This window comes from Heliangelus exortis, chromosome 21 (assembly GCF_036169615.1).
Source record: "Heliangelus exortis chromosome 21, bHelExo1.hap1, whole genome shotgun sequence".
NCBI lineage: Eukaryota > Metazoa > Chordata > Aves > Apodiformes > Trochilidae > Heliangelus > Heliangelus exortis.
The window spans coordinates 6,422,626-6,434,429 of record NC_092442.1 but is presented as its reverse complement, the minus strand read 5'-3'; the positions used below and the strand labels follow the sequence as shown (position 1 = coordinate 6,434,429).

Below are 11,804 nucleotides of genomic sequence, written 5' to 3'. Positions count from 1 at the left end.
CTCAAGCTTTGTGTACAAGATTAGAGACTCACACTAACACTGGTGTGCTATTTAGTACTTTACCTGCTCCATAATACCTATTAACCACTGTTGATTTTAAGTAGCTCAGTGCTGTGCCAGGGTTTTGAAAGACTGTGAAAAGATATGTGTCTAAAAATAATTGTATCAACACAAGCAAATTGATCTTCCAGGTGGGGAAACCCAGACAACTTATATTAATAATGTGCAGGCATTTTTTTTTTTTTTTAACCGACTCTTTTTTAATATAAGAAAAATCATTTAATGACCTTTCTGTGAAATGTCCAACTTTTTAAAATATGGTATGCACTGGAAAAATACTTCAAGGTTCTTAGAATAAATAATTTTATATAGGGAGTACATTCCTGTCTTGTAGGTACAGTATGACAAGAAATTTAAGCAAAAATACAAGATAAGACAAGATAATACAATATGTTAGAGTGGATTTTTTCCCCCATTTGTTCTTCACGACTGGTCATTCTTCAAAGAGTTATTACCAAGGAAAATGTGAAATATGGTATCACACTCAGAGTTCTCCACTTCTTTTTCCACCTCCTGATTGGTTGTATTCTGACAAGCATGGGATATATTGGTGCCTCTGAGACAATGTCTCAGTCTGTTAAACACAGATCAGTGTCTAGGAATGACACATATGAATTTACAACTCATTAATGGTGGATTGTTATGCCCATAAATTATAAGTCCTTAACAGAGAAAAAGAAGCTTAGTTTGTTGGTTTTTTTTAAATTATATATATGTATTTTATTAAAAAACCTGTGAATTTAGAGCTTCTGTAGCAGATATTTAGCTCATCTTGGTAAGGTGTTGCCCAGAATCACACATGTAAATCTTAAATGATTTTTCATATGCCATAAATTTGCTTTAATCATAAATGTTATTTTAAATATTACAATTGAATTATTACAATGTTTCTAGAGTGATGGGCCTTCCTGAAGCCCTTTATCTGGTATGTTCTCGTGCATTTTCTTGACATCTTTTCCCTCTGCCAAATATAAAATACTGGGAAAGTTTTTAACTCTGTGGTCTAAAATCTTGCACAGATCTGTGTTGTTCTGTATATTGGCCATACTGTGGTTCACTCTGTGTATCATTATAGGGATTTTAAAAAGGGCTTACAAGGATTTGATGAAAATGGTGATTGAAAGTAGTTGAGTATCTCACTCCCTTGGGCATCTGAAAATTGATGTGTACCAATTCTTTGGTGTTTGCAGTGGAGGACTTAAAAACAGAGAGAATCTTAATCTGGGAAGTCCTTAAGGATATTGGGAGCTGTATGCAGATGTCCTGAAGTCAGAGTGGCTGTTCTATGAAATTTAGCAGCTTTACTGGTGGACTTTCAGAGGCTCTGGACCTCTCATCTTGAGATGGTCTTACCCTGGTGATGGGAGGATGCAGCCACTGTAGTGGTATCTACTGTTCAAGTTGGAGAGGGAGCATACAAATGCAAAGCTGAGGAAATCATGCTTTTGGCACAAGGCAGTCTCTCCTTTTTCCTCAATGCCTGTTTATATTGGGTTATATATGTGTTTGATTCTTTTTCCAGAATGGTATCCAGGATAATGTTCGTGCTCTTACAGTTTGTACTTGGTAGGTATTTATTTGTAACTTCATAAGTCTTAAATTACACCGACTCTAATGTTTAGCAGCATTATATTATATGCTTTAGACTTATTATTTAATATATAAATTTCTAGTAATATGGAATAACTATTTTTCCCTTTTTTAAAATTCATCTAAATATTAGGATGGCCAAGAATTGATTGGCCTAGTTTTAATACATTTGCTTAATCATTCCTGCTGGTTTTGGTGGGGTTTTATTTTGCATTGTACAGCTTGGCAAGTTTGACTGCATTTCTTACTCTGCATAGCCTGTTGGCAGGAATGCTGAAGAGGGGCTCAAGTCAAGAGAGGATTTCTTGATAGCTGCATAAGGGATTACAAAGCTGCATCACATGTATTCTTCCTAAGCTGCCTTCATCTCTCTGCCCCTAATCTGGTTTTGTTTCAGGTCTGGGCAGTAAACATGGTTGAAGGTGGGCATTAGAACCTGGGTTTGCTTTGGTCTTAACTGGCAGTACTCTCACCTTACTGTGAGAAAGCAGATGATCAAACTCACAGGCTTTTATTTTAACAATACGTGCTCACTCTTCTACCTGGTCTCTACTTGTACCTTGCTGCTTTTTCAGAGTATCACAGTTCTGTCATGTCACAAGCAGCTCTTTTGTGGTAAATCACAGAGAAAAGTGTGTTCCTGAGGAGCTGACAACTGAAATGGCTTAGTTTAGCTTATGTTAGGAACCATGGACTATCCTAATGCAAGGGCTAGTTCAGCATCATAAACCCTGTTGGATGTGCCAGATCTCAGCTGATTGTTGAAATAGAGATACTCACTGGGTTTGGTGAACTGCAACAATTGTAGCCTCTTTTTTATTAGCATTTTTCAAAGTCTTGATTTAATAGTTGAATAATTCATCTTACTACTCAGCTTCTGTGGATAAAAATAGAGGAATGAATGTGAACAATTTCCAGCCAAATAAAAAGTCTACAAAATTGTTTTGTTCTTTTTTATTAAAAAAGAAGTTTTAAATTTCTTTTTAAACACAGTAAAACCTAAGCTTTTTCACAAAAGTGTATTTGTAGCTCTGGTTTAGTCTGTCAGCAGCTAGTCCTCTATCTTCTAATACTTGCAGAATTTTCACTTTGTTCTTGTTTCTCAAACCCCAAAACTTCTTTCAAGGGGGCTATATATGTTTTAATATGCAGATATCTTGTTCGATTGTTTTTCAGTGATCCATGGTAGATGATGTTGTTTGGCTCCAGGAAATAAGTTAAGTTATTGTTTGCTTTGACTTCTATGTTCATTTGCAAGCAGCTTTCATTAAAAAAAAAAAAAAAAAGAAAAAAGAAAAAAAAAAGAAAAAAGAAGTTTGTTTTCCTCTTACAGTCATTTGTTTCTGGAGGATGCAGAGATGAGTGGCTTGATAAAATGGTGTTGACCAGTTCAGCCCTTAATGAGATTATATTTAAATAAATTTTTTACTTTTTAAATTTTTTTTATTTTATTTTTTTTTTTAGTGCCTCTTTGTAGAAAATTATCATAGTAAAGCTACATATCCTGCCGGCAAGTTCTGGAAAAAGATTATTCTTATTCCAATGGACAGTTTCAACTGACATAGATAGAGAAGTGTATGTGATGGTTAGGACTGTTTTCAGATGAAATAATAATAACAATTAATAATAATTAGGTTGGTGCCTGGTTCACATTAGTGCTATAGGTTTGGATCCAGAATTAGTTAGGTAGGCAGGAGACACTGTATCCAGTTCCATAAAGGCAGAGTAAAGAGTGGTGAGCTGTAGGTCGGGTAGGCTGCTATGTGGGGTCCCGTTCTGGATGTTGACATTGTTGCTGCTGCTGTTCTCCATCTGGCAGTGGGAAGGAAAACACTGGGAAGATGTTGGGGATGATGAAATGAGAACCAGGGGATCCACAGCAAGGCTGTCATCTTTCAGCTCCTCCCAAAGATTTCCTGTATTGAAAGAAAAGGGATTAGTTGAACTTTATGTATGCTTTGAAACACTGCTTTATGGGAGCGATTGGTAATTTTACAGTGGTGTATGCTGTATGTGTAGGTACTTTAAATCACTTGTTATTGAGGAAGGAAAAAGATTGTTTAGATATTTATCCATCTTTGTAATAAAATTAAATGTGGGAGAAAGCAACGTTAATTTAAGGAAATTATTTCACTATATACATTTACAATAGAATCTTGCCATTTATCCTTATGAAACATAACTTCTATTTGAAAAAAAACCCACAAGTTTTGAAAGAGGTAATTCCCTCAGATATCTTTACAAGATATAGAAGACCTAGGGGTACTTTATGGAACAAATCTGCAAGAAGCACTACTTGACAACAGGCCTTCTACTCTTATTGGAGTAGAATTCTCTGAACTGCAAACTAAATTACTGGATATGCGATTAGCCTGGCAGATCAAAAGATCAGAAACGTTACTGACATTAACATGTACTGACAAGTTTCTCATCCTTCCAGTGAAACAGAATATCAGAGTGAAAGCACTAACGAAGTTACTGCATCAGGGCTGTATTTTCTATATTAATCATTGAAGATTTCTTCAGAGGAGGCAATGCCAGGGAGACTGTTGTTCCAAAGCTAAACCCACCATCTTCAGACTACCAAATATGGTAATACTTAGTCCTTTTGCTAGAGAACACTTGATTGGTTTTTGGCTTTTAAATGAATTATTATTTTTTCATAATCTTTGTGTGTATATAATTATTTTGCTCTAAGTGTGCAGGCCTGGTTTTAAGTTCTAGCAGTTCTCATTTGAGATTTGATAGTTTAAAAAAAAAAGTAAAAAGTTTAGATAATATTAAATAATTTAGGTCAAAGGGCAAGGACAGAGGGAAGTTGGAATCCTACCATACTGGTGAAGCATGCAGAATACTTGCAGTAGAAATGAGCATGCTCCAGATTAGCTGACTAGAAAGGGAAGAGGTTAAGAGATATGAATGGAATGTGAGATCCAGCTGCCTGCAAGAGGGAGAAGCTGAGGATTCAGCAGGCTGTGTTGTTAATCTTAGTAAAGCAGTCTGGGCATGGCTGGATTGCAGAATATTTGTGCCAGCACAATGGCAAAGCAATTGCACTTGCTGAGTCATGGATGTTATTAAGGCTGTGTTTATTTGCTTGGTCTTTTAGGCTGCTTTGTGGCCTACTTTTTGTCTGTGCAGGGAGGCAATTATTGCCTGTTGTTTGGTGCAGCAAAAGCTTTATCTGTTGGAACTCACAGGTTTTATTTAAAGGTATTCATATATAAAAACATATACGCACACACAAACTTGGTGGGTTTTGTTCCTATTTTTGCATGCAAAGCTATGTCCCTCATGTTCAAACTCCTGTCCACTCAAGGTGGTTCCATTATTTAATGTCAAAAACTTTACTGTTAGCATTACGTGACTAAATATTTGTGAAAAGGACATAGATTGTATGAATACTTTGTGAAGGAGTAAAAAACATTCTTTTGAGTGTAGGGAAGGGGTTTGAATAAATAGTGATGAAGAAAAATGCTAACATATTAATTAAATCAAAATGATTTCTCTTTGTGCTCTTCACATGACGGTTCTCTTAATAGACACCAAATAATTGTGCTTGAGTAGTTTTCAGTGGAAAATAGGTTTACTGTATTGCAGTATTTAATATCAGCAGCTGTACTCAGGGGTAGCTTTCTTGGGGAACTTTCTAAAGATACAGTGCAAAATTCCATGTTGTGCAAAACGATGGAGCCCAGTAAGCCTGTGTGCATAGCAGTGCAAGGACAAGTAGTTCACAAAAAAGGACATAAATGCATCCTAGGCAGGTTGAGACGTGACGTAATGTAACAAGCCTGACTCTACAGAATAGAAATGCCTGAGATACCTACCTTGGAGATCAAAATCGGTCAGGGATGGATTAAGAGCATCGATATCATTGCTGAGGTCTCCTTCCTGCATGAGCGTGTCCTGCATTGTCCTGGCTGTGGAGTGCTCTGTCAGCAAACTCACACCGCAGCTGGGGGGGGTCTGGGCCGGCAGAGGAGAATCCTGGGTGATGCTGGGCTGCGTCCTCAGTTCACTGTGAGCCTCCCCAGAAGGAAACAGGGTCTGAGGGTCGGGTGACTGTTGCATTAACGTACTTGAGATCTGAGGAAAGCCCTGTGGTGATGTATAGCACGCAGTTTGCTGACCTCCGAGCAAATTTGGTAATGTGTTCTTGACATGTAGAGCTCCTGATGTGTGGATGCTATGTAGTGGCTGGGGTACCCCGGAGGAAAGAGAATGCTCGCATAAGGAATGGGGTTGGACTGCCATCTGCCTGGAATGGGATGCACCTGCAACGCCAGTCGGGCTGCAGGACAGGACTGAAGGTCGCAGCTTTTCACTTTTGTCGCCTATCAGTGTGTCAAGTTCTTCTACAAAACAAGAAAAAAGTCCATGACTTACTTATTCCTACCAGAGCCTTAATCTTCGTAGCTTCTAGCTAGTATTTGAGTGCTCCTCAGGAAACAGAAGCACTGAATGGCAAACAAAATTGCTAGCCCAAATATAAGAAATTGAAAAGCCTGAAATGTTTTTCTAAGTTATCATAGCCAAGTGAGTACGTAATAAATTGCACTTTTGTGTTTAAAGGTTGGGTACTTATCAGCTGATTTAAAATTTTATTCTATAGTACTTATTTCAGAGCTTTTATCTTAAAGTTTAGTGAGATAAGAGAGAGAATCTTTTTTCTTGGCAAAGCTTCTTTGTTCCTACTTGAAAGTGCTCCTGAAAACCCAGGTCTTATTTAATTACTCTCTTAACTGTTTTTTCCCCAATATTTTATAACCAGGGAAAAATATTAAATGGTTTCCTAGATCAGGTATAAATTTTCTTACATGGCTTTGTACCTATTGTGAAGAAAAGTTCTGGGGACCACTGTTTGGGAGCTAAAGCACTAAGATATTACTGACCTGGTTTTGCCATACTCTTCCTTACAGCAACTGGGTCTTTCCTCTTCCATTTCTGAAGCTCCTCCTGCATCTTATCAATTTTGGCTGGATTCAGAGCCCACAAACAGCCTTTCCGAGAAGAATTGCCTGACTTGTTTTCAACTTTCTCAAAGCATTTGTTCAGAGATAAGTTGTGGCGTACAGAATTTTTCCAGCCATCTGGAGCTGTCTAGAAAAACAAATCCAACCTAAGAATGGAACTTCAAGGAAAAAAAAAAAAAACCACCACAAACCAACCAACCAAATATATTTCTGTTTCGACTGGTGAGATTATAAGTGCTGTTTAGCTTATACTTTCTACAGTATGAAACTTGATGTTAGAAGAAAGCCACAAAAATGTTACAGTCCTGTGCTGGAAAAGAGGAACCAGGTAAAATAGTAACCTACCTCATAAGCAAGAAAGTTGACCTAGTCAGAGAGGCTGCTGTATTTTTAAGAGTGAATTTTCAAATCAGCAGAATTAAGTGTTTAAAGAATTATATTCTAGAACTGTGAATTAACAGGAAATCTATCTTATTAATTTGCTTAGAATACCTTGAAAAATTTCACTTAATTAAAGGACTATGTGCTACTTGGACTCAAGTGTCCAGGAAGACTTTAGAAGAAGCACTATAATCTTAACAAACAATGCAACAAAGGCAGAGAAAATAACTTGCTACTTAACAGTCGGAATCAGCCTGAGAAACCCAACTGAATTGTAATAGATGCAACTGCTAGTCCAGCTAAAAAAAAAAAAAAAAAAAAAAAAATTATAGCTCTGCCTTTTTTGGTCAAATCATATTCTTTCTAAAAGGTCTGCATTTGCAGAGAAGAGAGAAGAAATCTCAAGTGAGAGAGACTTTAGACCTCGTGGAATTACAAAAAATGATCTTCAGTATTAGTATATGCAAGGCCTTTTTTCTTTTTCTTTTTTCTTAAGGAAAATGTTTCTTTTTTCTTGTTTCCAAAAAATCTTCATTTGTGTGTCATAAGAATTAAAAACAATTAAGCAACTCTCATGCTTTATCAAAAGGGATCCTTCTTATAGAGAGCCAGCTTTTTGACAGCTTCTCTCGTTATTGCCAAGTGTAACAGATTTCCTCTAAGAACATCTGCTAGAAATGGACTTGTTTCTGTTTTTGATTTCTCATAATACTCTGTGAATTTTTGAATGTACTTTGACAGAAATTCAACTTTTATCAGGAATGTAAAATCTGTCCTTCCCTAGCTTGTAAGGGACTATCTTGTAGGTTAAGGTGTTAGAAGTCTAATTGAAGAATTTGAGTGTTAAATTTAATACTCGCTTTCCTCATAAAAAAAAAAAATTCATTTTGGAAGTTAAATATGTTACTCTGTAAGCAAGAGACTATTTTCCCTTCATAGCAATACAGTTTCTACCCTTTTGGCCCACCTGATGTCAGCATTTCTCTGCTCTGTTAGCCATTCCCACAGGGGAGACAGTGTACATTGCTACTGAAAAAACCCCAAACAGACAAAACCAAAAAAACACTTCAAAACTCTTCCTGCTGTAGGGTATTGCCAGAGATGACCTGTCAGTTTTTCTTTCTTGCAGTTGATATTCAAGTTGTTTTTCTGGCAGTTCCAAAAGTAAACGAAACTGTTCCCACTAGGTAAGATGTCTGTCTACTCAGCTACTGAATGAGCTGACCTGAAGAATATTCATGATTCTTTCCCTGCACATGGGGATGTGTATACCTGTCTGTATCTAGACAGGATAATTGGTGTTTCTGCTAAACACTGGAGTAGATGGGAGTGGCATGTGTTTCTCAGAGGTTTTCAGAACATGTGGGGGTGTAAACCACGAGATAGTTTTAGAACTGTAAGAGCAAAAAGTACACAAATTTGTTCTGGAGGCTGCTGTCAAGAGTTGAACAGGTTCTTGCATTAAATTTTGTATTGCTGAGCAGCAAAAAATAGGCATTTAGCCAGCTAGGCCCTGAAGGAACACTCTAGCAGAGTGCTCATGTTACAACTCTGTCACCAAATTTTTAAGTTAATGTTTGATTGTCTGATGTTGCTCGTGTAGAATGGGAATCTCCTCCCTATGGCTTGGTTTTGCCATTGCTGTGTTCAGTGCAGTGTGGATGAAGCTGTGTGGAGCAGGGCACCCCAAGAAAATGCTGCTGTAAGTTCCCCCCCCAGCCACAGACCTTCCTAACCTCTTGGACCACTGGCAATAACTCCAATTAACAAGATTAAAGCTTTCTTTTAGACTCACTAATCACTACAAAGGAAAAAAAGGATGACAAGCAAAAAATATTATTGTACAGACCCATTGATCCTGACTGCCTCTTGAAGTTTAAAGAGTTCAGTGATCTTGCAAAACCCTTTCTCTTTAAATCTAGGTCTCAAGAGAAGGGAGAGGTACATCAAAGAGTAATTCAACATTAGCTGCGTAGATGTTTTTTTTAGGACGTAGGAGTTGGATTGCTCTGTTTCAACTAGAAATGAGATTGTTGCATCATAGAAACTAAATTTGCTGTGGCAGCGAATACAAGTTAATTTGACTAGGCTTGTATCATCTAATGTCTCCCAGCAAGATTCTGTGTACACTTGTACTCTGTTCCTCTCCAACTTAAATTGCTTCCCCTCCCTCTGTTATGCTATTTAGTGAATTCTGGTAGCAACAATAAAATGTGCTGTGTTGATTTTCGTATTTATGTTGCTGAAGATTCTCCAGAAAAGTTAGGGTAGAGGATATTAGCTTTTGCAACATATTGGTAACTCTGTGGGCTGCTGTGAAGGCCAGAGGTAGGCATGGCTTAGTGCCTGTAAGCATAATGTTTGCTTGCTTAATCTTTCCTGCTTATTTTAAGGATGTTTAGGATGGAACTATTCCATAATTTGATTTTATTTTTAAGTAAAACTAAAAAATAAGGCCATCAGAAAATAACTTTTTAACAATAAAATTTACAAATTTATTTTCCTATAATGCATATGATGGCAGTAACCTCATTACAAGTTTTTCAATTAATTAAAAAAATGCATGAGAATCTCAAAAAAACCCCAAACCCACTCCCTGTGGAGCAGGCAAGTTTGGATAAATAAGAAGGAAAAAAATCATATTCAGCATAAAGCAGCTATTTAAAGCTGTAATAGAAATATACCAACTGTAGAGATGAGGATATGTACATACACAGCTGTATGTATACAGATGAACACCTATCTATACACATTTGCACACAAAATATCACAATATTTACACACAGCATCTAGTTGAGGAATGGATGTATTTCTTCCATGTTTCTGCTGTGTCAGAACTTCAGGACCAGGAAGGTGACACCTGGCAGCACCACAGTCTTGTGTCTGAGGAGTTCAGTGCATGTTGGCAGCAGTTGCTTGCAATTTGCTGATTAATTTTATTAATTGATTGTGTTGTAAGCCAAAGAAGAATGAATAAATGTGGACATGCCTCCAAAACTAATTTTATTTTTACCACCTCTTTGCTTGACACTTATGCTATTTTTCCAGGAAACAGTAATTGGATGAGAATGAATTACTTTGCTGTAGATCCTGTGATCTGTGCATTATGCTAAAATGCATAGGTCTGCAAAATATCAGTATCAGGATGCTGTGGGGCAGGACCTTTTTCACAATCCTCAAACTATTTTCCTTTGGATTATTAATTTTTTTAAAGATTATTTTTAATTTTGCAACTAGTAGTAAATGCATAGAATATAGACTTACTTTTCTGTTATTGACAAAATGCAGATCTTGAATTCTATTGTTGTTTTGAATATATATTAAAAAAATACAGCTACAATATTCTTGTCATGTTCCGTTCTACTTTTCTTCCTTTCCCTGTTTAGATTACTGCAATCACTGAATTTTATGTGTGTTTAGGCTAAAAATCAGTTGTGTCCTAGAGTGCTTTTGTTTTCTTTCAGTGGGTATGACCATTCATGCTGTGATGGGATACTTTTTGAATTATGATGGTAGGTTGCTTTATTTTTTCTCCCTTCTCTCGTTTGTAACAAATAATAGAGTAGCTAGTGATTCCTTTTAGAGAAATCTGGAATTCTGGGAATACAGAAGTGTAATGGATCCCAACAATCCTTTCTTCATGATTACTTCATTACTGACATATTCAAATTTATTTTTTTTCCAGACATTATTTAGCCTCAGTTAGTGTCCAAAACCATTGCAAAATTGCATCAGAATGTTTCTTTTTAGTAATTTCTAGTGTTCTTCATGCAGATGTTTGAATTGCCTTTCGGTAGCTGCTTTTAATTTGGTTTAATTGCTGCGTGTTTGTTTGCAATAGGAAACAGGACAGACTCATGTTGTTTTATTTTCATTTTTGGGCCTTGCTAACACTTTCGGGTCACCTGATCTGGACTTTTGGTGAGATGTTTTTGAAGAATCAGCAATAATAAAGCTCTGCTTTGAGCAGCAGTTGATGAATCTATTATAGTTCTTTTTAAAATCTTAACTGTAATCCTGCTGCTCTTGGATCATATGCTGACTAATCTCTTTCCACTTGCATTCCAAATGCAAGAAATCATTCTCTTATAGGATGGATTTAAATTTCAATAGTATCTGCTGCAAACCATACACCCTTACCTTCACCAGTGTTACTGTGTAATTATGAGCTTAGTACCATTTATCACATATTATGCTTTTCTTTGTACAGTACATGCAAGTGATGAAGTTGCTTAAGACAGATATCCCTGTTCCAAAACAGAGCAAGGTAACCTTGAACCTCTGCTTCCACATGAGTCTGGAGGTGCTGGAGGTGGCAGAGGAAGTCACAAGACCAGTTCTGCCTGTATTTGAGATCTGAGAGAAGGGAATGGATGTGTTTTTATAAATATTTATCCTTTTTACGAGCTGTTAGTGAGGAATGGCCACTTACTGTCTACTTGTGATCATGAAAGTACATAGTGTATAATTGATTTGATGTTAATCTACTAAGAAATTATCCCTTTTCATAGACCAAATCCCCTCCCTTATTCCCTCTGCTGCCAGGTAAGCTTAGAGGCAGATTATCCCCACTCACCTTAAAGTAAGGAAAGTGTTCCGTCATGAAATTGTAAATCTCACTGACTGGCAAACTCCCTGTCTTGCTGTTTTTGAGTGCCATGAAGATCAGAATGCTTTAAAAGAAAGAAAGAGAAGTGTTTTAGCCTGCTCTGCAACATGTTTAATCACTCTGGCTTCCATGGTCACAGCATGAACACCCAGGATGCTTAAAGTTCCCACCCAGTTGTTACAAGCAAT

General features: G+C 36.9%; 1 protein-coding gene across 1 annotated transcript in view; it reads right to left on the bottom strand.

The window, feature by feature from the left end:
• Positions 1-2,589: 2,589 nt before the first annotated feature.
• Positions 2,590-11,804, bottom strand: part of FOXN1 (forkhead box N1) — a 38,086-nt gene continuing 28,871 nt past the window's right edge. Inside the window, exons 6-9 of the mRNA XM_071765650.1 lie at positions 11,584-11,680; positions 6,546-6,753; positions 5,481-6,008; positions 2,590-3,566 (exon numbers count right to left, since the gene is read on the bottom strand). Of these exons, the coding sequence (XP_071621751.1) occupies positions 3,298-3,566; positions 5,481-6,008; positions 6,546-6,753; positions 11,584-11,680 (1,102 nt within the window). The 3' untranslated portion in view covers positions 2,590-3,297. The remainder of the gene's footprint in view (positions 3,567-5,480; positions 6,009-6,545; positions 6,754-11,583; positions 11,681-11,804) is intronic.